Genomic DNA, 27,229 nt, shown 5'->3' on the forward strand with positions numbered 1-27,229 from the left:
AGGCCACCACCCATCAGAACATGGAGCCTGGTGGGACAGGGATGGATCTGGGATAGGACCTAACCCCATGGTGATGTTTTGGGCCACCACGATGACCTGGGGAGATGAAACCACATAGAACATGGAGCCTGGAGGGACAGGGACATGGATGGGACAGGACCAGGTGCCATGGTGGCCTGGAGAGCCACCATGCAGCAGGACAGGGATGGATCTGGGACAGCACCAAACCCCGTGGTGATGTTTTGGGCCACCACGATGACCTGGGGAGATGAAACCACATAGAACATGGAGCCTGGAGGGACAAGAGCATGAGCTCAACAGGCCACCACCATCAGAACATGGAGCCTGGTGGGACAGGGATGGATCTGGGACAGGACCAAACCCCGTGGTGATGTTTTGGGCCACCACGATGACTTGGGGAGATGAAACCATATAGAACATGGAGCCTGGAGGGACAAGACCACGAGCTCAACAGGCCACCACCCATCAGAACATGGAGCCTGGTGGGACAGGGATGGATCTGGGACAGCACCAAACCCCATGGTGATGTTCTGGGCCACCACAATGACCTTGGGGAGATGAAACCACATAGAACATGGAGTTTGGAAGGTCAAGACCAAGAGCTTGTGGTGGCTCAACAGGCCACCACCCATCAGAACATGGAGCCTGGTGGGACAGGGATGGACCTGGGACAGGACCAAACCCTGTGGTGATGTTTTGGGCCACCACGATGACCTGGGGAGATGAAACCACATAGAACATGGAGCCTGGAGGGACAAGACCAAGAGCTTGTGGTGGCTCAACAGGCCACTACCCATCAGAACATGGAGCCTGGAGGGACAAGACCAAGAACTTGTGGTGGCTCAACAGGCCACCACCCATCAGAACATGGAGCCTGGTGGGACAGCGATGGACCTGGGACAGGACCAAACCCTGTGGTGTTGTTTTGGGCCACCACGATGACCTGGGGAGATGAAACCACATAGAACATGGAGCCTGGAGGGACAATAATGGACCTGGGACAGGACCAAACCCCATGGTGATGTTTTGAGCCACCAGGATGACCCAGAACTCCAAAGCCCATCAAGATCCACCACCCAGAAGTCCATGGGTGGGGTCGGCGTCCCTACCCGAACTGGAGATGGAGCTGGTGGTGCTGGTGCTGTGGCTGTGCTCCATGGCGGGGCTGGTGGAGGTGCTGTTGCTGGTGTTGGTACCTTCATCGTTGGTCTTCTTGAAGAAGTTGTGTTGGAGAGCGTAGAAAGGGGTGATGCGACTCCGGGGTTCGTAGTCCAACATCCGTAACACCAAGTCCTTGAACTTCAGGTAGTCGGAGGGCGCGTGGCCCTGCTCCCCCGCCCGACGGCCCCCCGGGCCACCGCTCTCCACCCCCAGCACCTCGTGGAGTCGTCGCGTCCCCGGCACCTTGTATTCCTACGAGGTGGGATGGGGTGGGGTGGGGGGGGGACACAGAGGTGGGATGGGGTGGGGGGGACACATGGGTGGGAAAGGGAGGGGAGAGGTTCTTGGAGGGGAGATCTGATGGTTTGGGGGGGTCCTTGGGGGGATCTGATGGGTTTGGGGGTCTCCTGGGAAGAAGATCTGATGGTTTGGGGGTTGCTGGGAGAAGATCTGATGGTCTGGGGGTCTCATGGGAGAAGATCTGATGGTTTGGGGGCTCCTGGGAGGAGATCTGATGGTTTGGGGGCTCCTGGGAGGAGATGTGATGGTCTGGGGGTCTCATGGGAGAAGATCTGATGGTTTGGGGGTCCTTGGGAGGAGATCTGATGGTTTGGGGGTCTCCCTGGGAGAAGATCTGATGGTTTGGGGGTCCTTGGGAGGAGATCTGATGGTCTGGGGGTCTCATGGGAGGAGATCTGATGGTTTGGGGGTCTCCTGGGGAGAAGATCTGATGGTTTGGGGGTCTCCTGGGAGGAGATCTGATGGTTTGGGGGTCCTTGGGAGGAGATCTGATGGTCTGGGCGTCTCATGGGAGGAGATCTGATGGTTTGGGGGCTCCTGGGAGGAGATCTGATGGTTTGGGGGTCTCCTGGGGAGAAGATCTGATGGTTTGGGGGCTCCTGGGGAGGAGATCTGATGGTTTGGGGGTCTCCTGGGGAGAAGATCTGATGGTTTGGGGGCTCCTGGGGAGGAGATCTGATGGTTTGGGGGTTCCTGGGAGAAGATCTGATGGTCTGGGGGTCTTCTTGGGAGAAGATCTGATGGTTTGGGGGTTCCTGGGAGAAGATCTGATGGCTTGGGGGTTCCTGGGAGGAGTTCTGATGGGTTTGGGGGCCCTTGGGGGGATCTGATGGGTTTGGGGGTCCTTGGGAGAAGATCTGATGGTTTGGGGGTCTCCTGGGGAGAAGATCTGATGGTTTGGGGGTCCTTGGGAGGAGATCTGATGGTCTGGGGGTCTCATGGGAGGAGATCTTATGGTTTGGGGGTCTCCTGGGGAGAAGATCTGATGGTCTGGGGGTTCCTGGGAGGAGATCTGATGGGTTTGGGGGTCCTTGGTGGAGATCTGATGGTTTGGGGGTCTCCTGGGGAGAAGATCTGATGGTTTGGGGGTCCTTGGGGAGGAGATCTGAGGGGTTTGGGGGTCTCCTGGGGAGGACATCTGATGGTTTGGGGGTTCCTGGGAGGAGATGTGATGGTTTGGGCGTCTCATGGGAGAAGATCTGATGGTTTGGGGGTCCTTGGAGAGGAGATCTGAGGGGCTTGGGGGTCTCCTGGGGAGAAGATCTGATGGTTTGGGGGTCCTTGGGGGGATCTGATGGGTTTGGATGTCCTTGGGGAGGAGATCTGATGGTTTGGGGGTTCCTGGGAGGAGATGTGATGGTTTGGGGGTCCTTGGGAGGAGATCTGATGGTCTGGGAGTCTCATGGGAGGAGATCTGATGGTTTGGGGGTCTCCTGGGGAGGAGATCTGATGGTTTGGGGGTTGCTGGGAGAAGATCTGATGGTTTGGGGGTCTCATGGGAGAAGATCTGATGGTTTGGGGGTCCTTGGCGGGATCTGATGGGTTTGGGGGTCCTTGGGAGAAGATCTGATGGTTTGGGGGTCTCCTGGGGAGAAGATCTGATGGTTTGGGGGCTCCTGGGAGAAGATCTGATGGTCTGGGGGTCTCCTGGGGAGGAGATCTGATGGTTTGGGGGTTGCTGGGAGAAGATCTGATGGTGTGGGGGTCTTCTTGGGAGAAGATCTGATGGTTTGGGGGTTGCTGGGAGAAGATCTGATGGTCTGAGGGTCTCCCTGGGAGAAGATCTGATGGTTTGGGGGTCCTTGGGAGGAGTTCTGATGGGTTTGGGGGCCCTTGGGGGGATCTGATGGGTTTGGGGGTCCTTGAGAGGAGATCTGATGGTTTGGGGGTCTCCTGGGGAGAAGATCTGATGGTTTGGGGGTCCTTGGGAGGAGATCTGATGGTTTGGGGGTCTCCTGGGGAGAAGATCTGATGGTTTGGGGGTCCTTGGGAGGAGATCTGATGGTCTGGGGGTCTCCTGGGGAGAAGATCTGATGGTCTGGGGGTTCCTGGGAGGAGATCTGATGGGTTTGGGGGTCCTTGGTGGAGATCTGATGGTTTGGGGGTCTCCTGGGGAGAAGATGTGATGGTTTGGGGGTCCTTGGGGAGGAGATCTGAGGGGTTTGGGGGTCTCCTGGGGAGGAGATCTGATGGTTTGGGGGCTCCTGGGAGGAGATCTGATGGTTTGGGGGTCTCCCTGGGAGAAGATCTGATGGTTTGGGGGTCCTTGGGAGGAGATCTGATGATTTGGGGGTCTCCTGGGGAGAAGATCTGATGGTTTGGGGGTTGCTGGGAGAAGATCTGATGGTCTGGGGGTCTCATGGGAGAAGATCTGATGGTTTGGGGGTCCTTGGCGGGATCTGATGGGTTTGGGGGTCCTTGGGAGAAGATCTGATGGTTTGGGGGTCTCCTGGGGAGAAGATCTGATGGTTTGGGGGCTCCTGGGAGGAGATCTGATGGGTCTGGGGGTCCTTGGTGGAGATCTGATGGTCTGGGCGTCTCATGGGAGGAGATCTGATGGTTTGGGGGTCCTTAGGAGAAGATCTGATGGCTTGGGGGTTCCTGGGAGGAGATCTGATGGGTTTGGGGGTCCTTGGTGGGATCTCATGGGTTGGGGATCTCCTGGGGAGAAGATCTGATGGTTCGGGGGTCCCTGGGGGAGGGGAAGGGGGTTTGGGGGGGCCCTTGGAGGTTCTGAGGAGATACTGGGCCATACTGGGAAGCCCTGAAAAGCAACTGGTTCCTACTGGGAGGCACTGGGATGAACCGCAGGGGCACTGGGACACGCTGGGAAGCAGCGAGGGGGCACTGGGGAGCAACGGAGCGGATGCTGGGAGGTTCTGAAGGGCTACTGGGCCATACTGGGAGATCTTGAAGGGCTATTGGGCCATACTGGGAGGCACTGGGCTATGACTCAGAGCCACTGGGACATCTGGGGAAGCACCTAGGAGCAACTGAGGGGTTCCTGGGAGGTTCTGAAGGTCTACTGGGCCATACTGGAATGCTCTGAAAGGGTACTGGGGCATACTGGGAGATCTTGAAGGGCTACTGGGCCATACTGGGAGGCACTGGGAGGCACTGCAGAGCCACTGGGACATCCGGGGAGGCACCTAGGAGCAACTGAGGGGTTCCTGGGAGGTTCTGAAGGGCTACTGGGCCATACTGGGATGCTCTGAAGGTCTACTGGGCCATACTGGAATGCTCTGAAAGGCTACTGGGCCATACTGGGAGATCTTGAAGGGCTACTGGGCCATACTGGGAGGCACTGGGATGCACTGCAGAGCCACTGGGACATCCGGGGAGGCACCTAGGAGCAACTGAGAGGTTCCTGGGAGGTTCTGAAGGGCTACTGGGCCATACTGGGATGCTCTGAAGGTCTACTGGGCCATACTGGAATGCTCTGAAAGGCTACTGGGCCATACTGGGAGATCTTGAAGGGCTACTGGGCCATACTGGGAGGCACTGGGATGCACTGCAGAGCCACTGGGACATCCGGGGAGGCACCTAGGAGCAACTGAGAGGTTCCTGGGAGGTTCTGAAGGTCTACTGGGCCATACTGGGATGCTCTGAAGGGCTACTGGGCCATACTGGAATGCTCTGAAATGCTACTGGGCCATACTGGGAGATCTTGAAGGCCTACTGGGCCAAACTGGGAGGCACTGGGAGGCACTGCAGAGCCACTGGGACATCTGGGGAGGCACCTAGGAGCAACTGAGGGGTTCCTGGGAGGTTCTGAAGGGCTACTGGGCCATACTGGGATGCTCTGAAGGGCTACTGGGCCATACTGGAATGCTCTGAAAGGCTACTGGGCCATACTGGGAGATCTTGAAGGCCTACTGGGCCATACTGGGAGGCACTGGGAGGCACTGCAGAGCCACTGGGACATCCGGGGAGGCACCTAGGAGCAACTGAGGGCTTCCTGGGAGGTTCTGAAGGGCTACTGGGCCATACTGGGATGCTCTGAAGGTCTACTGGGCCATACTAGGCCATACTGGGCCATACTGGGAGGCCCTGAAGGCCTACTGGGCCAAACTGGGAGGCACTGGGAGGCACTGCAGAGCCACAGGGACATCCGGGGAGGCACCTAGGAGCAACTGAGGGCTTCCTGGGAGGTTCTGAAGGGCTACTGGGCCATACTGGGATGCTCTGAAGGTCTACTGGGCCATACTAGGCCATACTGGGCCATACTGGGAGGCCCTGAAGGCCTACTGGGCCAAACTGGGAGGCACTGGGAGGCACTGCAGAGCCATTGGGACATCCGGGGAGGCACCTAGGAGCAACTGAGGGGTTCCTGGGAGGTTCTGAAGGTCTACTGGGCCATACTGGGATGCTCTGAAGGTCTACTGGGCCATACTGGAATGCTCTGAAAGGCTACTGGGCCATACTGGGAGGCTCTGAAGGGCTACTGGTCCATACTGGGAGGCACTGGGCTATGATTCAGAGCCACTGGGACATCCGGGGAGGCACCTAGGAGCAACGGAGCGGTTCCTGGAAGGTTCTGAAGATCTACTGGGCCATACTGGGAGGCCCTGAAGGGCTACTGGGCCATACTGGTCCATACTGGGAGACCCCAAAAGGCTACTGGGCCATACTGGGAGATCCTGAAGGGCTATTGGGCCATACTGGGAGGCACTGGGCTATGATTCAGAGCCACTGGGACATCCGGGGAGGCACCTAGGAGCAACTGAGGGGTTCCTGGGAGGTTCTGAAGGGCTACTGGGCCATACTGGGATGCTCTGAAGGGCTACTGGGCCATACTAGGCCATACTGGGAGGCCCTGAAGGGCTACTGGGCCAAACTGGGAGGCACTGGGATGCACTGCAGAGCCACTGGGACATCCGGGGAGGCACCTAGGAGCAACTGAGGGGTTCCTGGGAGGTTCTGAAGGTCTACTGGGCCATACTGGGATGCTCTGAAGGGCTACTGGGCCATAGTGGGATACTCTGAAAAGCTACTGGGCCATACTGGGAGATCTTGAAGGGCTACTGGGTCATACTGGGAGGCACTGGGATGCACTGCAGAGCCACTGGGACATCCGGGGAGGCACCTAGGAGCAACTGAGGGGTTCCTGGGAGGTTCTGAAGGGCTACTGGGCCATACTGGAATGCTCTGAAAGGCTACTGGGCCATACTGGGAGATCTTGAAGGGCTACTGGGCCATACTGGGAGGCACTGGGATGCACTGCAGAGCCACTGGGACATCCGGGGAGGCACCTAGGAGCAACTGAGGGGTTCCTGGGAGGTTCTGAAGGTCTACTGGGCCATACTGGGATACTCTGAAAGGCTACTGGGCCATACTGGGAGATCCTGAAGGGCTATTGGGCCATACTGGGAGGCACTGGGCTATGACTCAGAGCCACTGGGACATCTGGGGAGGCACCTAGGAGCAACTGAGGGGTTCCTGGGAGGTTCTGAAGGTCTACTGGGCCATACTGGGATGCTCTGAAGGGCTACTGGGCCATACTGGGAGATCTTGAAGGGATACTGGGCCATACTGGGAGGCACTGGGATGCACTGCAGAGCCACTGGGACATCCGGGGAGGCACCTAGGAGCAACTGAGGGGTTCCTGGGAGGTTCTGAAGGTCTACTGGGCCATACTGGAATGCTCTGAAAGGCTACTGGGCCATACTGGGAGATCTTGAAGGGCTACTGGGCCATACTGGGAGGCACTGGGATGCACTGCAGAGCCACTGGGACATCCGGGGAGGCACCTAGGAGCAACTGAGGGGTTCCTGGGAGGTTCTGAAGGTCTACTGGGCCATACTGGAATGCTCTGAAGGGCTACTGGGCCATACTGGGATACTCTGAAAGGCTACTGGGCCATACTGGGAGATCCTGAAGGGCTACTGGTCCATACTGGGAGGCACTGGGCTATGATTCAGAGCCACTGGGACATCTGGGGAAGCACCTAGGAGCAACTGAGGGGTTCCTGGGAGGTTCTGAAGGTCTACTGGGCCATACTGGGAGGCCCAGACGGCCTTACTGGTCCATACTGGGAGCCCCCCGCTCACCTTCTTGCTCTCCTTGTTCCTCTTGAGGGCCCACCCCCCTTCCGGAAGCTTCTCGAAGTACTTGCGGGCTTTGGGGGCCTGCTCCAGCATGTGGGGGGGCGGCAGCCCCAGCACCTCCACGATCCGGTTCATCTGGTCGGCCTGGGGACAGGGAGGGGACCCGGGGGGACGTCACCGCTGTCCCCAAGGCCACCCTTGTCCCCGAGGTCACCCCTGTCCCACCACCGATGTCCACCAAGTGTCCCCAAGGCCACCCCGCTGCCTGGTGAAGTGGAGAAGAGGAAAAGGGGGATGTGGCAGCTTTGATGTCACCGTGGGGTTCCTCAAAGGTGGTTTGGGGACACGGATGTCCCCAAGGTCACCTTGACCCTGACAAGGACACCCTAGATGTCCCCAAGGCCACCTTGACCCTACCCAAGATACTCTTGATGTCCCCAAGGCCACCTCGGCCCTGCCCAGGACACCCTTGATGTCCCCAAGGCCACCTTGATCCTGACAAGGACATCCTTGATGTCCCCAAGGCCACCTCAGCCCTGCCCAGGACACCCTTGATGTCCCCAAGGCCACCTTGATCCTGACAAGGACATCCTTGATGTCCCCAAGGCCACCTCGGTCCTGCCCAAGACACTCTTGATGTCCCCAAGGCCACCTTGATCCTGTCCAGGACATCCTTGATGTCCCCAAGGCCACCTTGGCCTTCTCAAGACATCCTTGATGTCCCCAAGGCCACCTCGGCCCTGACAAGGACACCCTAGATGTCCCCAAGGCCACCTTGACCCTGCCCAAGACACTCTTGATGTCCCCAAGGCCACCTCGGCCCTGCCCAGGACATCCTTGATGTCCCCAAGGCCACCTTGATCCTGACAAGGACATCCTTGATGTCCCCAAGGCCACCTCGGTCCTGCCCAAGACACTCTTGATGTCCCCAAGGCCACCTTGATCCTGTCCAGGACATCCTTGATGTCCCCAAGGCCACCTTGGCCTTCTCAAGACATCCTTGATGTCCCCAAGGCCACCTCGGCCCTGACAAGGACACCCTAGATGTCCCCAAGGCCACCTTGACCCTGCCCAAGACACTCTTGATGTCCCCAAGGCCACCTCGGCCCTGCCCAGGACATCCTTGATGTCCCCAAGGCCACCTTGGCCCTGCCCAGGACATCCTTGATGTCCCCAAGGCCACCTTGACCCTGACAAGGACACCCTTGATGTCCCCAAGGCCGCCTCAGCCCTACCCAGGACACCCTTGATGTCCCCAAGGCCACCTTGATCCTGACAAGGACATCCTTGATGTCCCCAAGGCCACCTCGGTCCTGCCCAGGACACCCTTGATGTCCCCAAGGCCACCTTGATCCTGTCCAGGACATCCTTGATGTCCCCAAGGCCACCTTGGCCTTCTCAAGACATCCTTGATGTCCCCAAGGCCACCTTGACCCTGACAAGGACATCCTTGATGTCCCCAAGGCCACCTCGGCCCTGACAAGGACATCCTTGATGTCCCCAAGACCACCTCAGCCCTGCCCAGAACACCCTTGATGTCCCCAAGGTCACCCTGGCCCTGCCCAGACCGTTCTTGGTGTCCCCAAGGCCACCTCGGCCCTGACAAGGACACCCTTGATGTCCCCAAGGCCACCTCGGCCCTGCCAAGAACGTCTCTGGGGTCCCCAAGGTCACCTTGGCCCTTGGCTTTGGGACACGGAGGGGACGGGGATGTCCCCAAGGCCACCTTGACTCTGTCACGAGGTCACTGGGGTGCTCCAGGCCACCTTGGCCCTGCCAGGGATGTCCCCAGGGACCGTCCCCAAGGCCACCTCCAACCTGCCAGGGACATCATCGATGTCACTGAGACCACTTGGGTCCTACCAGAGATGTCCCCAAGATCCCCCAAGGCCACTTTGACCCTGTTGGGGACGTCCCCAAGATCCCCAAGGCCACCCTGACCCCGTTGGGGACATCTTCGGGGTCCCCAAGGCCCCCTTGACCCTGTTGGGGATGTCCCCAATGTCCCCAAGGCCACCCTGACCCTGTTGGGGACATCCCCGGGGTCCCCAAGGCCCCCTTGACCCTGTTGGGGATGTCCCCAATGTCCCCAAGGCCACCCTGACCCCGTTGGGGACATCCCCAGGGTCCCCAAGGCCACCCTGACCCCGTTGGGGACATCTCCGGGGTCCCCAAGGCCCCCTTGACCCCGTTGGGGACATCCCCGGGGTCCCCAAGGCCACCCAGGGATGTCCCTGTGTGCTCCGTGGCGAAGCCCCGCCCACTTGAAGCCCCACCCCCACCCACGAGCCCACCCCTGCTCTTAGCCCTGCCCCTGCCCAGACCCCGCCCCTTCCCTGTGAGGCCCCGCCCCCCCATATAAGCCCCACCCACCTCAGAGACGCTTCCAGCAGGCAACCCTGGCAGGCCTGGCCCCGCCTCCCTGCCCCAAGCCCCGCCTCTCATTTCAGAGCCCCGCCCCTATGCAGAAGGTCCCGCCCATTCCCTCAAGCCCCGCCCACCTCATTAGTGCCACAGAAAGGGGGGGGTTCCCCAGTATTTAACACCCCCAGGGCTGGCCCCGCCCCCTGCCCAAGCCCCGCCCCTCCCCCAGAACACCCCGCCCCTTCTCCCAAGCCCCGCCCATCTCATTAGCACCACTGAATTTCCCCAGCTTATAACTCCCCCGGCCTGACCCCGCCTCCCCCTCCCCAAGCCCCGCCCCTCACCCCCAGGCCCCGCCCCCTCGCCCCAAGCCCCTCCCACCTCGTTGGCACCACTGGAGGAGGCTCCTTGTCCTGCGTCTCCCCCTGGCCTGACCCCCCCCCCTCCCCCGCCCCAAGCTCCGCCCCTCACCCCCAAGCCCCGCCCCTACCCCAGAAGACCCCGCCCCTTCTCCCAAGCCCCGCCCACCTCGTTAGCACCACTAAAGACGGGCTCCCCAGTATTTAACTCCCCCAGGCCTCACCCCCCCTCCCCCTCCCTAAGCCCCACCCCTCACCCCAGGCCCCGCCCCCTCACCCGGGAGGCTCCTCCCCCCTCTCCAAGCCCCGCCCACCTCATTTTGACCCCTGAAGAGGGGTTCCCCAGTATTTAACTCCCCCAAGCCTGACCCCCCAAGCCCCGCCCCTCACCCCCAGGCCCCGCCCCCTCACCGGGAGGCTCCTCCCCCCTCCCCAAGCCACGCCCACCTCGGTGCCGCTGAAGAGGGGCTCACCAGTATTTAACTCCCCCTGGCCTGACCCCACCTCCCCCTCCCCAAGCCCCGCCCCTCACCCGGGAGGCTCCTCCCCCCCAAGCCCCGCCCACCTCGTTTTGACCCCTGAAGAGGGGTTCCCCAGTATTTAACTCCCCCAAGCCTGACCCCCCCAAGCCCCGCCCCTCATCCCCAGGCCACGCCCCTTCACCGGGAGGCCCCGCCCCCTCCCCAAGCCCCGCCCACCTCGTTTTGACCCCTGAAGAGAGGTTCCCCAGTATTTAACTCCCCCAGGCCTGACCTCCCCCTCGCCAAGCCCCGCCCCTCAGCCCCCAGGCCACGCCCCTTCAACGGGAAACCCCGCCCCCCTCCCCAAGCCCCGCCCACCTCGTTTTGACCACTGAAGAGGGGTTCCCCAGTATTTAACTCCCCCAGGCCTGACCTCCCCCTCGCCAAGCCCCGCCCCTCAGCCCCCAGGCCACGCCCCTTCAACGGGAAACCCCGCCCCCTCCCCAAGCCCCGCCCACCTCGTTTTGACCCCTGAAGAGAGGTTCCCCAGTATTTAACTCCCCCAGGCCTGACCTCCCCCTCGCCAAGCCCCGCCCCTCAGCCCCCAGGCCACGCCCCTTCAACGGGAAACCCCGCCCCCCTCCCCAAGCCCCGCCCACCTCGTTTTGACCACTGAAGAGGGGTTCCCCAGTATTTAACTCCCCCAGGCCTGACCTCCCCCTCGCCAAGCCCCGCCCCTCAGCCCCCAGGCCACGCCCCTTCAACGGGAAACCCCGCCCCCCTCCCCAAGCCCCGCCCACCTCGTTTTGACCACTGAAGAGGGGTTCCCCAGTATTTAACTCCCCCAGGCCTGACCTCCCCCTGGCCAAGCCCCGCCCCTCAGCCCCCAGGCCCCGCCCCCTCGCCCGGGCGGCCCCGCCCCCCTGGCCAAGCCCCGCCCACCTCGTTGGCGCCGCTGAAGAGGGGCTCGCCCGTGTGCATCTCCACCAGGATGCAGCCCAGGGACCACATGTCGATGGCCAGGTCGTAGGGCAGCCCCAGCAGCACCTCGGGCGAGCGGTAGAAGCGGCTCTGGATGTACTGGTAGATCTGCGGAGGGGGCGGGGCCTCAGCCGGGGGGGCGGGGCCACGACGGGGGAGGCGGGGCCTCGGACGGGGGGGCGGGGCTTAGCGCGAAAGGGGGCGGGAGGGCCCCTTTGGGGAATGGGAGTGTGAGTGTGTCTTTAAAAAGGGGCGGGGTGATAGCCCGGGGGGCGGGGCTACGCCTAGGGGGAGTGGCTACACCTAAGGGGGCGGGGTCAGCCCCTAGGGGCAGGAGAAGACTGGGGCGGGGTGAGGGGGGAGAGGAGAGGGGTGGGGCTACAGGCAGGGGGCGGGGTCGGCTCCCTGAGGGTGGGGCTTGGCCCTCTAGGGGCAGGGCTTTGAACATCGCAGCCTCCAATGGGAGAAGGGAGGGGTGGGTCTTTGCAGCCCGGGAGGCGGAGCCAAGGCGGGGGGGTGTGTCCTCATGCCATTGGGGCAGGGCTTAGGACTATAAGGGCGGGGCTTAGCCCCTCAGTGGGAGGGGCTTACCACTTGTCAGGCCTAACACTGGATGGGGCAGGACTCAGCCTGATGGGGGCGGGGCTTCCCAGCCTCATAGGCGGAGCCAAATGCAGGGGGTGTGTCCTCATGGCTTGGGGGCGTGGCTTATGCCTTCAGGGGGCGGGGCTTAGTGGTCCACAGCCCCAAACCCACCTAAGGGAGGACCCTGCGTCCTGGGGGCGGGGCTGCCCAGCCTCATAGGCGGAGCCAAATGCAGGGGGTGTGTCCTCATAGCCTGGGGGCGTGGCTTATGCCTTCAGGGGGCGGGGCTTAGCGGTCCACAGCCCCAACTCCTGCTTGGGGTGGGCCTCTGCATGGCAGGGGCGGGGCTTCCCAGCCTGGGACGTGGAGCCAAATGCAGTGGGAGTGTCTTTGTGCTCTGGGGGCGTGGCTTATGCCTTCAGGGGGCGGGGCTTAGCGGTCCATAGCCCCAAACCCACCTAGGGGAGGACTCTGCACCCTGGGGGCGGGGCTTCCCAGCCCGGGAGGTGGAGCCAAATGCAGTGGGAGTGTCTTTATGGTCTGAGGGCGTGGCTTATGCCTTCAGGGGGCGGGGCTTAGTGGTCCATAGCCCCAAACCCACCTAGGGGAGGACTCTGCACCCTGGGGGCGGGGCTTCCCAGCCCGGGAGGTGGAGCCAAATGCAGTGGGAGTGTCTTTATGGTCTGAGGGCGTGGCTTATGCCTTCAGGGGGCGGGGCTTAGTGGTCCATAGCCCCAAACCCACCTAGGGGAGGACTCTGCACCCTGGGGGCGGGGCTTCCCAGCCCGGGAGGTGGAGCCAAATGCAGTGGGAGTGTCTTTATGGTCTGAGGGCGTGGCTTATGCCTTCAGGGGGCGGGGCTTAGTGGTCCATAGCCCCAAACCCACCTAGGGGAGGACTCTGCACCCTGGGGGCGGGGCTTCCCAGCCCAGGAGGTGGAGCCAAGGCAGGGGGTGTGTCCATATGGCCTGTGGGTGGGGCTTATTCCTTCAAAGGGCGGGGCTTCCCAGCCTCATAGGCGGAGCCAAATGCAGGGGGTGTGTCCTCATGGCCTGGGGGCGTGGCTTATGCCTTCAGGGGGCGGGGCTTGGCATTCCATAGCCCCAAACCCACCTAGGGGAGGACCCTGCGTCCTGGGGGCGGGGCTTCCCAGCCTCATAGGCGGAGCCAAATGCAGGGGGTGTGTCCTCATGCCTTGGGGGCGTGGCTTATTCCTTGAGGGGGCGGGGCTTAGCGTTCCACAGCCCCAACTCCTGCTTGGGGTGGGCCTCCGCATGGCAGGGGCGGGGCTTCCCAGCCTGGGAGGTGGAGCCAAATGCAGTGGGAGTGTCTTTGTGCTCTGGGGGCGTGGCTTATGCCTTCAGGGGGCGGGGCTTCCCAGCCTCATAGGCGGAGCCAAATGCAGGGGGTGTGTCCTCATAGCCTGGGGGCGTGGCTTATGTCTTCAGCGGGCGGGGCTTGGCGGTCCACAGCCCCAAACCCACCTAAGGGAAGGACCCTGCATCCTGGGGGCGGGGCTTCCCAGCCTCATAGGCGGAGCCAAATGTGATGGGAGTGTCTTTGTGCTCTGGGGGCGTGGCTTATGTCTTCAGGGGGCGGGGATTAGCGGTCCACAGCCCCAAACCCACCTAGGGGAGGACCCTGCGTCCTGGGGGCGGGGCTTCCCAGCCTCATAGGTGGAGCCAAATGCAGGGGGTGTGTCCTCATGGCTTGGGGGCGTGGCTTATGCCTTCAGGGGGTGGGGCTTAGTGGTCCACAGCCCCAAACCCACCTAGGGGAGGACCCTGCATCCTGGGGGCGGGGCTTCCCAGCCTCATAGGCGGAGCCAAATGTGATGGGAGTGTCTTTGTGCTCTGGGGGCGTGGCTTATGTCTTCAGGGGGCGGGGCTTGGCATTCCACAGCCCCAAACCCACCTAGGGGAGGACCCTGCGTCCTGGGGGCGGGGCTTCCCAGCCTCATAGGCGGAGCCAAATGCAGGGGGTGTGTCCTCATGGCCTGGGGGCGTGGCTTATGCGTTCAGGGGGCGGGGCTTAGCGGTCCACAGCCCCAACTCCTGCTCGGGGCGGGCCTCCGCATGGCAGGGGCGGGGCTTCCCGGGCCGGTAGGCGGAGCCAAAGGCGTCAGGGGGGGTGGGGGGGTGGGGGGGTGGGGGGGTGGGGCGCGCTCACCCTCTGGCCGAGCTGGCAGGAGCTGCCGAAGTCGACGATTTTGACGGCGGAGCGCTTGGGGTTGCAGAGGAGGATGTTCTCGGGTTTGAGGTCGCAGTGGATGATGCTGAGCTCGGGGGTGGCGAGGAAGAGGAGGGCGGCGCAGAGCTGCTGGGCGAATTTGCGGGTGAGGTTGAGGGAGACGCCTCGGAAGTTGGTGTTGCGGAGGAGATCGTAGAGGTTGTAGGAGAGGAGCTCGAAAGCCAGGCAGAGGTGGTTGCGGAACATGAAGTGGCGCTTGAGGTGCACTGGGGGGAAAAAAAGGGGGCGGGTTGGGGGGCGGAGGGTGGTTATGGGGGGGGGAGGGAGCGTGGTTTGCTTCGGGGGGGGGAGATGGGGACGTTCTCCCGCCCCAAAGCTACGGGCCGTGGCGAGAGGGGGGAGAGCTGGGCCTTCTCCCTGCCCCATAAGTGCTCCGCTCAATGAGATCTGCCCCATAGCTGCCCCCAGATCACTGCCCCGTGGGGAGAGCTGGCCTCTCCCTGCCCCGTAAGTGCTCCGCTCAATGAGATCTGCCCCATAGCTGCCCCCCAAATCCCTGCCCCGTGGGGAGAGCTGGCCTCTCCCTGCCCCATAAGTGCTCCGCTCAATGAGATCTGCCCCATAGCTGCCCCCAGATCACTGCCCCGTGGGGAGAGCTGGCCTCTCCCTGCCCCGTAAGTGCTCCGCTCAATGAGATCTGCCCCATAGCTGCCCCCAGATCACTGCCCCGTGGGGAGAGCTGGCCTCTCCCTGCCCCATAAGTGCTCTGCTCAATGAGATCTGCCCCATAGCTGCCCCCAGATCACTGCCCCGTGGGGAGAGCTGGCCTCTCCCTGCCCCGTAAGTGCTCCCCTCAATGAGATCTGCCCCATACGTGCCCCCCTCAACAAGATCTGCCCCATAGCTGCCCCCAGATCACTGCCCCATGGGGAAAGCCGGCCTCTCCCTGCCCCATAAGTGCCCCCCTCAACGACATCTGCCCCATACCTGCCCCCAAATCCCTGCCCCATGGGGAGATCTGCCCTCTCCCTGCCCCACAACCGCCCCCCAGCAACATCTGCCCCATAACTACCCCCAAATCCCTGCCCCATGGGGAGAGCTGGCCTCTCCCTGCCCCATAAGTGCCCCCCTTAATGAGATCTGCCCCATAGCTGCCCCCAGATCACTGCCCCGTGGGGAGATCTGCCCTCTCCCTGCCCCATAACTGCCCCCCCAGCAACATCTGCCCCATAGCTGCCCCCAAATCCCTGCCCCGTGGGGAGAGCTGCCCTCTCCCTGCCCCACAACCGCCCCCCCAGCAACATCTGCCCCATAACTACCCCCAAATCCCTGCCCCGTGGGGAGAGCTGGCCTCTCCCTGCCCCATAAGTGCTCCCCTCAACGAGATCTGCCCCATAAGTGCTCCCCTCAATGAGATCTGCCCCATACGTGCCCCCCTCAACAAGATCTGCCCCATAGCTGCCCCCAGATCACTGCCCCATGGGGAAAGCCGGCCTCTCCCTGCCCCATAACTGCCCCCCTCAATGAGATCTGCCCCATAAGTGCCCCCCTCAACGACATCTGCCCCATACCTGCCCCCAAATCCCTGCCCCATGGGGAGATCTGCCCTCTCCCTGCCCCACGACCGCCCTCCCAGCAACATCTGCCCCACAACTGCCCCCAAATCCCTGCCCCATGGGGAGAGCTGCCCTCTCCCTGCCCCATAAGTGCCCCCCTCAACGAGAGCTGCCCCATAACTACCCCCAAATCCCTGCCCCATGGGGAGATCTGCCCTCTCCCTGCCCCACGACCGCCCCCCCAGCAACATCTGCCCCATAGCTGCCCCCAAATCCCTGCCCCATGGGGAGAGCTGCCCTCTCCCTGCCCCATAAGTGCCCCCCTCAACAAGATCTGCCCCATACCTGCCCCCAGATCACTGCCCCATGGGGAGATCTCCCCTCTCCCTGCCCCACGACCGCCCCCCCCAGCAACATCTACCCCACAACTGCCCCCAAATCCCTGCCCCATGGGGAGAGCTGCCCTGTTCCTACCCCACAACCGCCCCCCCAGCAACATCTGCCCCATAACTACCCCCAAATCCCTGCCCTGTGGGGAGATCTGCCCTCTCCCTGCCCCACAACCGCCCCCCCAGCAACATCTGCCCCACAACTGCCCCCAAATCCCTGTCCCATGGGGAGATCTGCCCTGTTCCTACCCCACGACCGCCCCCCCAGCAACATCTGCCCCATAACAGCCCCCAAATCCCTGCCCCATGGGGAGAGCTGCCCTCTCCCTGCCCCACAACCGCCCCCCCAGCAACATCTGCCCCATAACTACCCCCAAATCCCTGCCCCATGGGGAGAGCTGGCCTCTCCCTGCCCCGTAAGTGCCCCCCTCAACGAGATCTGCCCCATACCTGCCCCCAGATCACTGCCCCATGGGGAGATCTCCCCTCTCCCTGCCCCACGACCGCCCCGCCAGCAACATCTGCCCCACAACTGCCCCCAAATCCCTGCCCATTGGGGAGATCTGGCCTGTTCCTACCCCACAACTGCCCCCCCAGCAACATCTCCCCCATAACTACCCCCAAATCCCTGCCCCGTGGAGAGAGCTGGCCTCTCCCTGCCCCATAAGTGCTCCGCTCAATGAGATCTGCCCCATAGCTGCCCCCAAATCCCTGCCCCGTGGGGAGAGCTGCCCTCTCCCTGCCCCATAAGTGCCCCCCTCAACAAGATCTGCCCCATACCTGCCCCCAGATCACTGCCCCATGGGGAGATCTCCCCTCTCCCTGCCCCACGACCGCCCCCCCAGCAACATCTGCCCCATAACTACCCCCAAATCCCTGCCCCATGGGGAGATCTCCCCTCTCCCTGCCCCACGACTGCCCCCCCCAGCAACATCTGCCCCACAACTACCCCCAAATCCCTGCCCCATGGGGAGATCTCCCCTCTCCCTGCCCCACGACCGCCCCCCCAGCAACATCTGCCCCATAACAGCCCCCAAATCCCTGCCCCGTGGGGAGATCTCCCCTCTCCCTGCCCCACGACCGCCCCCCCCAGCAACATCTGCCCCATAACTACCCCCAAATCCCTGCCCCATGGGGAGAGCTGCCCTCTCCCTGCCCCATAAGTGCTCCGCTCAATGAGATCTGCCCCATACCTGCCCCCAAATCTCTGCCCCGTGGGGAGAGCTGCCCTCTCCCTGCCCCACAACCGCCCCCCCAGCAACATCTGCCCCATAACAGCCCCCAAATCCCTGCCCCATGGGGAGATCTCCCCTCTCCCTGCCCCACGACCGCCCCCCCCAGCAACATCTGCCCCACAACTGCCCCCAAATCCCTGCCCCGTGGGGAGAGCTGGCCTCTCCCTGCCCCATAAGTGCTCCGCTCAATGAGATCTGCCCCATAGCTGCCCCCAAATCCCTGCCCCATGGGGAGATCTGCCCTCTCCCCGCCCCACGACCGCCCCCCCCAGCAACATCTACCCCACAACTGCCCCCAAATCCCTGCCCCATGGTGAGATCTCCCCTCTCCCTGCCCCACGACCGCCCCCCCAGCAACATCTGCCCCATAACTACCCCCAAATCCCTGCCCCATGGGGAGAGCTGCCCTCTCCCTGCCCCATAAGTGCTCCGCTCAATGAGATCTGCCCCATAGCTGCCCCCAAATCTCTGCCCCGTGGGGAGATCTGCCCTCTCCCTGCCCCACGACCGCCCCCCCAGCAACATCTGCCCCATAACTACCCCCAAATCCCTGCCCCATGGGGAGATCTCCCCTCTCCCTGCCCCACAACCGCCCCCCCAGCAACATCTGCCCCATAACTGCCCCCAAATCCCTGCCCCGTGGGGAGATCTCCCCTCTCCCTGCCCCACAACCGCCCCCCCAGCAACATCTGCCCCATAACTGCCCCCAAATCCCTGCCCCGTGGGGAGAGCTGCCCTCTCCCTGCCCCATAAGTGCCCCCCTCAACGAGATCTGCCCCATAGCTGCCCCCAAATCCCTGCCCCATGGGGAGATCTCCCCTCTCCCTGCCCCACGACCGCCCCCCCCAGCAACATCTGCCCCACAACTGCCCCCAAATCCCTGCCCCATGGGAAGATCTCCCCTCTCCCTGCCCCACGACCGCCTCCCCCAGCAACATCTGCCCCATAACTGCCCCCAAATCCCTGCCCCGTGGGGAGAGCTGCCCTCTCCCTGCCCCATAAGTGCCCCCCTCAACGAGATCTGCCCCATAGCTGCCCCCAGATCACTGCCCCATGGGGAGATCTCCCCTCTCCCTGCCCCACGACCGCCCCCCCCAGCAACATCTACCCCACAACTGCCCCCAAATCCCTGCCCCATGGGGAGATCTCCCCTCTCCCTGCCCCACAACCGCCCCCCCCCGCCCCTCCCTACCCCATTTTCCTGCCCCACACCCCCCCCCCCCCCTTTACAGCCACCCCCCTCACCCTCCCGCCCCCCCCAAGCATCACCGCCAACCCACCCTAAAGAGCTACGGCGTCGCCCCGGGGGGACGTGGGGTGAGCCCCCCAAGCGTCGCGCGCGCCCCCCCCCCGCCCCGTGCCCCCTTGCCCCTGCCCCACTGACCGATGTAGTACTTCATCTCGGTGTGGTGCTGGTTCATGAGCTGCAGCAGGCGCAGCTCGATCTGCGCCTGGTTGAGGAACGCCTTCTTGTTCTTGATGATCTTGATGGCCACCCACTCCTGGGCTTGGTGGTCGTAAGCCTTGACCACCTGGAGATTTGAGGAGGGGGGGGGGAGGGGGGAGGAGGACATGGGGGGGGGGGGAGATGGGGGGCGTTGGGGGGCGCGGGCAGGGCTGGGGGGGGAGTTGGGGGGGGGGGGGTGGGGGGGTTTGGGGGATAAAAGTTGGGGGACGGGGACGTGGGGGGCGGTGGGGGGCGCGGGCGGGGCCGGGGGGGGCCGTGGGGGGGGTGGGGGGGGAGTTGGGGGGGGGGAAGGGGGGGTTTGGGGGATAAAAGTTGGGGGACGGGGACAGGGGGGGCGTTGGGGGGCGCGGGCGGGGGCGTTGGGGGGCGGTGGGGGGGGTGGGGGGGGGACTTGGGGGGGGGGAAGGGGGGGTTTGGGGGATAAAAGTTGGGGGACGGGGACGGGGGGGGCGTTGGGGGGCACTTGGGGGGCGCGGGCAGGGCTGGGGGGGGAGTTGGGGGGGGGGGGAAGGGGGGGTTTGGGGGATAAAAGTTGGGGGACGGGGACGTGGGGGGCGTTGGGGGGCACTTGGGGGGCGCGGGCAGGGCTGGGGGGGGAGTTGGGGGGGGGGAAGGGGGGGTTTGGGGGATAAAAGTTGGGGGACGGGGACGGGGGGGGCGGTGGGGGGTGCGGGCAGGGCCGGGGGGGGGGGGATGGGGGGGTTTGGGGGATAAAAGTTGGGGGACGGGGACGTGGGGGGCGTTGGGGGGCACTTGGGGGGCGCGGGCAGGGCTGGGGGGGGAGTTGGGGGGGGGGAAAGGGGGGGTTTGGGGGATAAAAGTTGGGGGACGGGGACGGGGGGGGCGGTGGGGGGCGTGGGCAGGGCCGGGGGGGTGGGGGGGGAGTTGGGGGGGGCGGAAGGGGGGGTTTGGGGGATAAAAGTTGGGGGACGGGGACGGGGGGGGCGGTGGGGGGCGCGGGCAGGGCCGGGGGGGGAGTTGGGGGGGGGGAAGGGGGGTTTGGGGGATAAAAGTTGGGGGATGGGGATGTGGGGGGCGGTGGGGGGCGCGGGCAGGGCCGGGGGGGGTGGGGGGGGGAGTTGGGGGGGGGGAAGGGGGGGTTTGGGGGATAAAAGTTGGGGGACGGGGACGTGGGGGGCGTTGGGGGGCACTTGGGGGGCGCGGGCAGGGCTGGGGGGGGAGTTGGGGGGGGGGAAAGGGGGGGTTTGGGGGATAAAAGTTGGGGGACGGGGACGTGGGGGGCGTTGGGGGGTGCGGGCGGGGCCGGGGGGGGGCGTGGGGGGGGTGGGGGGGGAGTTGGGGGGGGGGGAAGGGGGGTTTTGGGGGATAAAAGTTGGGGGACGGGGACGGGGGGGGCGGTGGGGGGGGACTTGGGGGGGGGAAGGGGGGGTTTGGGGGATAAAAGTTGGGGGACGGGGACGTGGGGGGCGGTGGGGGGCGCGGGCAGGGCCGGGGGGGGGGTGGGGGGGGAGTTGGGGGGGGGGAAGGGGGGGTTTGGGGTTGGGGCGGGGGGGGGAAGGGGGCAAAAATGGGGGGGGGGCAAAAATGGGGGGGGAGAAATGGGGCTTGGGGGGCAAAAAGGGGGCTTGGGGGGCAAAAAGGGGGCTTGGGGGGGGCAGAAAAATGGGGCTTGGGGGGGAGAAAGGGGGCTTGGGGGGGCAAAAATAGGGTTGGGGGGCAAAAACTGGGTGGGGAGTGAGATATGGGGGGGGCAAAAATGGGGCTTGGGGGAGAAATGGGGCTTGGGGGGGCAAAAATGGGGTTGGGGGCAAAAATGGGGTGGGGGGCAAAAATGGGGTGGGGGGCAAAAATGGGGCTTGGGGGGGGAGAAATGGGGTGGGGGGGTGAGAAATGGGGCTTGGGGGGCAAAAATGGGGTGGGGGGGCAAGAAGGGGGCTTGGGGGGGCAGAAAAATGGGGCTTGGGGGGGAGAAATGGGGCTTGGGGGGCAAAAAGGGGAGTTGGGGGGGAGAAATGGGGCTTGGGGGGGCAAAAATGGGGCTGGGGGGGGAGAAATTGGGCTTGGAGCGGTGAAAAATGGGGGGGGGAGAAATGGGGTTGGGGGGTGAGAAATGGGGGGGGCAAAAATGGGGCTTGGGGGGGAGAAATGGGGTTGGGGGGGCAAAAAGGGGGCTTGGGGGGGTGAAAACACGACTTGGGGGGCAAAAACCAGGGCTTGGGGGGTGAAAAATGGATTGGGGGGGGGCAAAAATGGGGTTTGGGGGGTAAAAAATGGGATGGGGGGGTGAAAAAGGGAGTTTGGGGGGGCAAAAATGGGTCTGGGGGAGGCAAAAAGAGGACTTGGGGGGTGCAAATAGGATTTGGGGGGGGGAAATGGGGTTGGGGGGCAAAAATAGGACTTGGGGGGTGAAAAATGGGGTTTGGGGGGGCGAAAATGGGTCTGGGGGGGCAAAAATGGGGTTGGGGGGCAAAAAATGGGTCGGGGGGGCAAAAAATGGGATTTGGGGGTGAAAAATGGGGTTTGGGGGGGTGAAAAAAAGGGTTTGGGGGGCAAAAATGGGTCTGGGGGGGCAAAAATGGGGTTGGGGGGCAAAAATGGGGTTGGGGGGGCAAAAAATGGGGTTTGGGGGGGTGAAAATGGGTCTGGGGGGGGCAAAAAATGGGATGTGGGGGTGAAAAATGGGGTTTGGGGGGGCAAAAACAGGCCTGGGGGGGCAAAAATAGGGTTTGGGGGGGCAAAAATGGGGTTTGGGGGGGCAAAAATGGGCCGGGAGGGGGCAAAAATGGGAGGGGGGGGCAAAAAATGGGGTTTGGGGGGGCAAAAATAGGACTTGGGGGGGGAATGGGATTTGGGGGTGAAAAAGGGGGTTTGGGGGGGCGAAAATGGGTCGGGGGGGCAAAAATGGGGTTGGGGGCAAAAAATGGGTCGGGGGGGCAAAAAACGGGATTTGGGGGTGAAAAATGGGGTTTGGGGGGGCAAAAATGGGGTTGGGGGGGCAAAAATGGGCCTGGGGGGGCAAAAATGGGGTTTGGGGGGGCAAAAAATGGGGTTTGGGGGGGCAAAAATGGGCCGGGGGGGCGAAAATGGGTCGGGGGGGGCAAAAATAGGGTTTGGGGGGGCAAAAACAGGGTTTGGGGGGGCAAAAAATGGGGTTTGGGGGGGCAAAAATAGGACTTGGGGGGGGAATGGGATTTGGGGGTGAAAAATGGGGTTTGGGGGGGTGAAAAATGGGGTTTGGGGGGGCGAAAATGGGTCTGGGGGGGCAAAAATGGGGTTGGTGGGGCAAAAAATGGGGTTGGGGGGCAAAAAATGGGATTTCGGGGTGAAAAATGGGGTTTGGGGGGCAAAAATGGGGTTTGGGGGGGCAAAAAATGGGGTTTGGGGGTGTGAAAATGGGTCGGGGGGGCAAAAATGGGGGGGGGCAAAAAATGGGGTTGGGGGCAAAAAATGGGGTTTGGGGGGGCAAAAAGGGGGTTTGGGGGGGCAAAAACGGCCTGGGGGGGCAAAAATGGGGTTTGGGGGGGCAAAAATGGGGTTTGGGGGGGCAAAAATGGGGCTTGGGGGGTGAAAAGAGGGTTTGGGGGGGTGCAAAATGGGGTGGGGGGGGCAAAAAATGGGGCTTGGGGGGTGAAAAAGGGGGTTTGGGGGGCGATAATGGGGTTGGGGGGGCAAAAAATGGGTCGGGGGGGCAAAAAATGGGATTTGGGGCTGAAAAATGGGGTTTGGGGGGGCGAAAATGGGGTTGGGGGGCAAAAAATGGGGTTTGGGGGGGCAAAAAATGGGGTTGGGGGCAAAAAGTGGGTCGGGGGGGCAAAAAATGGGATTTGGGGGCAAAAAATGGGGTTTGGGGGGGCAAAAAGGGGGTTTGGGGGGGCAAAAACGGGCCTGGGGGGGCAAAAATGGGGTTTGGGGGGGCAAAAATGGGGTTTGGGGGGGGCAAAAATAGGGCTTGGGGGGTGAAAAGAGGGTTTGGGGGGGCGAAAATGGGGTTGGGGAGCAAAAAATGGGGTTGGGGGGGCAAAAAATGGGGTTTGGGGGGGCAAAAAATGGGTCGGGGGGGCAAAAAATGGGATTTGGGGCTGAAAAATGGGGTTTGGGGGGGCAAAAATGGGGTTTGGGGGGGCAAAAACGGGGTTTGGGGGGGCAAAAAATGGGGTTTGGGGGGGCAAAAACGGGCCTGGGGGGGCAAAAATGGGGTTTGGGGGGGCAAAAATGGGTTTGGGGGGGTGAAAATGGGGTTTGGGGGGGTGAAAAAGGGGGTCTGGGGGGGCGAAAATGGGTCGGGGGGGCAAAAATTGGGTTGGGGGGGCAAAAATGGGGTTGGGGAGCAAAAAATGGGGTTTGGGGGGGCAAAAATAGGACTTGGGGGGGGAATGGGATTTGGGGGTGAAAAATGGGGTTTGGGGAGTGAAAAAGGGGGTCTGGGGGGGCGAAAATGGGGTTGGGGGGGCAAAAAATGGGGTTGGGGGGCAAAAAATGGGTCGGGGGGCAAAAAATGGGATTTGGGGCTGAAAAATGGGGTTTGGGGGGGCAAAAAGTGGGGTTTGGGGGGGCAAAAATAGGGTTTGGGGGGGCAAAAATGGGGTTTGGGGGGGCAAAAATGGGGTTTGGGGGGGTGAAAAAGGGGGTCTGGGGGGGCGAAAATGGGTCGGGGGGGCAAAAATTGGGTTGGGGGGGCAAAAATGGGGTTGGGGGGGCAAAAAATGGGGTTTGGGGGGGCAAAAATAGGACTTGGGGGGGGAATGGGATTTGGGGGTGAAAAATGGGGTTTGGGGGGGTGAAAAAGGGGGTCGGGGGGGCGAAAATGGGTCTGGGGGGGCAAAAATGGGGTTGGGGGGCAAAAATGGGGTTTGGGGGGGCGACAATGGGTCGGGGGGGCAAAAATGGGGTTGGGGGGCAAAAATGGGGTTTGGGGGGGCGACAATGGGTCGGGGGGGCAAAAATGGGGTTGGGGGGGCAAAAAATGGGTCGGGGGGGCAAAAAATGGGATTTGGGGGTGAAAAATGGGGGTTGGGGGGGCAAAAATGGGGGGGGGCAAAAATGGGGTTTGGGGGGGCAAAAATGGGGTTGGGGGGGGTGGAAATGGGTTTGGGGGGGCAAAGGCGGGGCCTGGGGGGGTGGGGGGCAGGCGGGGCCAGGCAGGGAGCTGGGGGGCACAGGGGGACCCCGAGATCGGGGGGGGACGGGGGGGGGACCCCGAGATGGGGGGGGGCAGGGGGGACCCCGAGATGGGGGGGGGGCAGGGGGGACCCCGGGGGGGTGGCAGGGGGGACCCCAAAATGTGGGGGATCAGAGGGGACCCTGAGATGTGGGGGGGGGCAGCAGGGGGGACCCCGAGATGGGGGGGGGGCAAAGGGGGGGACCCCGAGATGGGGGGGGGGGGGGCAAAGGGGGGGACCCCGGGGGGGTGGCAGGGGGGGACCCCGAGAAGTGGGGGGGTCACGGGGGGGGACCCCGCTTGTTTGGGGGATCCCCGGGGTGGGGGTGGGGACAAGAAGGGGGCAAAGGGGGGGGGGGGGGACGGGGACAGAGCCCGGGGACAGGGACACGGAGGGGGGGGGACACGGGGGACCCCAAAGATGGGGGGGGGACCCCAAGATTCTGGGGGGACCCCGGGGATGGGGGGGGGACCCCGGGGATGGGGGGGGGACCCCGGGGATGGAGCTGGAGGGAGAGGGAGGCCGGGGAGGCAGCGGGGGGTGACGAGGGGACCTTGGGGACATCGCGGGGACCCCGGGGGTATGGGGGGGACCTGGGGACACGGGGGGGGGCCGGGGGGACCCCAAGGTGCCAGGGGGACCCCAAATTTGTCAGGGGGACCCCAAGATGCTGCTGTGGGGACCCCAGGGACGGAGCTGGAGGGAGATGGAGACCGGGGAGGCAGCGGGGGGTGACGAGGGGACCTTGGGGACATCGTGGGGACCCCGGGGGTACGGGGGGGTTCTGAGGACACGGGGGGGGGCCGGGGGGACCCCAAGGGTCCTGGGGGGACCCCAAGATCCTGCGGGGACCCCAAGATGCTGCTGTGGGGACCCCAGGGATGGCACAGGGACCCCGGGGACGGAGCTGGAGGGAGAGGGAGGCCGGGGAGGCAGCGGGGGGTGACGAGGGGACCTTGGGGACATCGTGGGGACCCTGGGACATGGGGGGGTGCCGGGGGGACCCCAAGGGTCCTGGGGGGACCCCAAGGTGCCAGGGGGACCCCAAATTGTCAGGGGGACCCCAAGATGCTGCTGTGGGGACCCCAGGAACCCCAGAGGGACCACAGGGACGGAGCTGGAGGGAGAGGGAGGCCGGGGAGGCAGCGGGGGGTGACGAGGGGACCTTGGGGACATCGTGGGGACCCTGGGACATGGGGGGGTGCCGGGGGGACCCCAAGGGTCCTGGGGGGACCCCAAGGTGCCAGGGGGACCCCAAATTGTCAGGGGGACCCCAAGATGCTGCTGTGGGGACCCCAGGAACCCCAGAGGGACCACAGGGACGGAGCTGGAGGGAGAGGGAGGCCGGGGAGGCAGCGGGGGGTGACGAGGGGACCTTGGGGACATCGCGGGGACCCCGGGGGTACGGGGGGGTTCTGGGGACACGGGGGGGGGCCGGGGGGACCCCAAGGGTCCTGGGGGGACCCCAAGATCCTGCGGGGACCCCAAGATGCTGCTGTGGGGACCCCAGGAACCCCAGAGGGACCCCGGGGACGGAGCTGGAGGGAGAGGGAGACCAGGGAGGCAGCGGGGGGTGACGAGGGGACCTTGGGGACATCGTGGGGACCCCGGGACACGGGGGGTGCTGGGGGGACCCCAAGGGTCCTGGGGGGACCCCAAGGTGCCAGGGGGACCCCAAATTGTCAGGGGGACCCCAAGATGCTGCTGTGGGGACCCCAGGGATGGCACAGGGACCCCAGGGACGGAGCTGGAGGGAGAGGGAGATCGGGAAGGCAGCGGGGGGTGACGAGGGGACCTTGGGGACATCGCGGGGACCCCGGGGGTATGGGGGGGAGCTGGGGACACGGGGGGGGACCGGGGGGACCCCAAGGTGCCAGGGGGACCCCAAATTGTCAGGGGGACCCCAAGATGCTGCTGTGGGGACCCCAGGAACCCCAGAGGGACCACAGGGACGGAGCTGGAGGGAGAGGGAGACCGGGGAGGCAGCGGGGGGTGACGAGGGGACCTTGGGGACATCGCGGGGACCCCGGGGGTACGGGGGGGACCTGGGGACACGGGGGGGGGACCGGGGGGACCCCAAGGGTCCTGGGGGGACCCCAAGGTGCCAGGGGGACCCCAAGATGCTGCTGTGGGGACCCCAGGGATGGCACAAGGACCACGGGGACGGAGCTGGAGGGAGAGGGAGACCGGGGAGGCAGCGGGGGGTGACGAGGGGGACCTTGGGGACATCGCGGGGACCCCGGGGGTACGGGGGGGTTCTGGGGACACGGGGGGGGGCCGGGGGGACCCCAAGGTGCCAGGGGGACCCCAAATTGTCAGGGGGGACCCCAAGATGCTGCTGTGGGGACCCCAGAGGGACCCCAGGGACGGAGCTGGAGGGAGACGGAGGCCGGGGAGGCAGCGGGGGGTGAGGAGGGGACCCCGGGGCCATCGCGGGGACCCCGGGGCCAGGGTGGGGGTCGCGTGTGTGTGTCCCCCCCCCCCCCCCCGGCCCGAGGCCCCCCCACCTGGCCGAAGGAGCCCTTGCCGATGAGGGAGTCGATCTCGTAGCGGTCCAGCCAGCGCTCGCCGCTGCGCACGATGTAGTCGTGGTTGTCGTCGTCGTAGCCCTGGTTGCAGAGGCGCCGCTCCTTCTTGGTGCCCCCCGCCTCGGGGGGGGGGCCCTGCTGCGCCCGCCGCTTCTTCTTGGCGTAGTACACCTGGGGGGGGGCGGGGGGGGGGTCAGGGGGGGGGGGTTTGGGGGGGCGGGGGGGGGCTGGGGGGGGATTTGGGGGGATATGGGGGGGGGATCTGGGGGCTGGACGGGGGAATCTGGGGAGATGGGGGGGTTGGCAGGGGGACGTGGGGGGATTTGGGGGTCTGGGGGGGATTTGGGGGGAGGGGGGGGGTATTTGGGGGGCTGGGGGAGGTCGGGGGGGGGTCCGGGGGGGTCCAGGGGCGGGATCTGGGGGGCTGGGGGGGGGATCTGGGGGGATCTGGGGGGCTGGGGCGG

At 64.4% G+C, this 27,229-nt stretch overlaps 1 protein-coding gene across 1 annotated transcript in view; it reads right to left on the reverse strand.

The window, feature by feature from the left end:
• LOC142403138 (dual specificity tyrosine-phosphorylation-regulated kinase 1B-like) overlaps positions 1–26,936 on the reverse strand; it is a gene marked incomplete at its 5' end in the record, with an annotated part of 41,774 nt that extends 14,838 nt beyond the window's left edge. Inside the window, 6 exons of the mRNA XM_075489302.1 lie at positions 1,131–1,434; positions 7,533–7,673; positions 11,656–11,802; positions 14,449–14,735; positions 19,034–19,181; positions 26,745–26,936. Of these exons, the coding sequence (XP_075345417.1) occupies positions 1,131–1,434; positions 7,533–7,673; positions 11,656–11,802; positions 14,449–14,735; positions 19,034–19,181; positions 26,745–26,936 (1,219 nt within the window). The remainder of the gene's footprint in view (positions 1–1,130; positions 1,435–7,532; positions 7,674–11,655; positions 11,803–14,448; positions 14,736–19,033; positions 19,182–26,744) is intronic.
• Between the last annotated feature and the right edge of the window lie 293 nt (positions 26,937–27,229).

This window comes from Mycteria americana, unplaced genomic scaffold (assembly GCF_035582795.1).
Source record: "Mycteria americana isolate JAX WOST 10 ecotype Jacksonville Zoo and Gardens unplaced genomic scaffold, USCA_MyAme_1.0 Scaffold_115, whole genome shotgun sequence".
Classification (NCBI taxonomy): Eukaryota; Metazoa; Chordata; class Aves; order Ciconiiformes; family Ciconiidae; genus Mycteria; species Mycteria americana.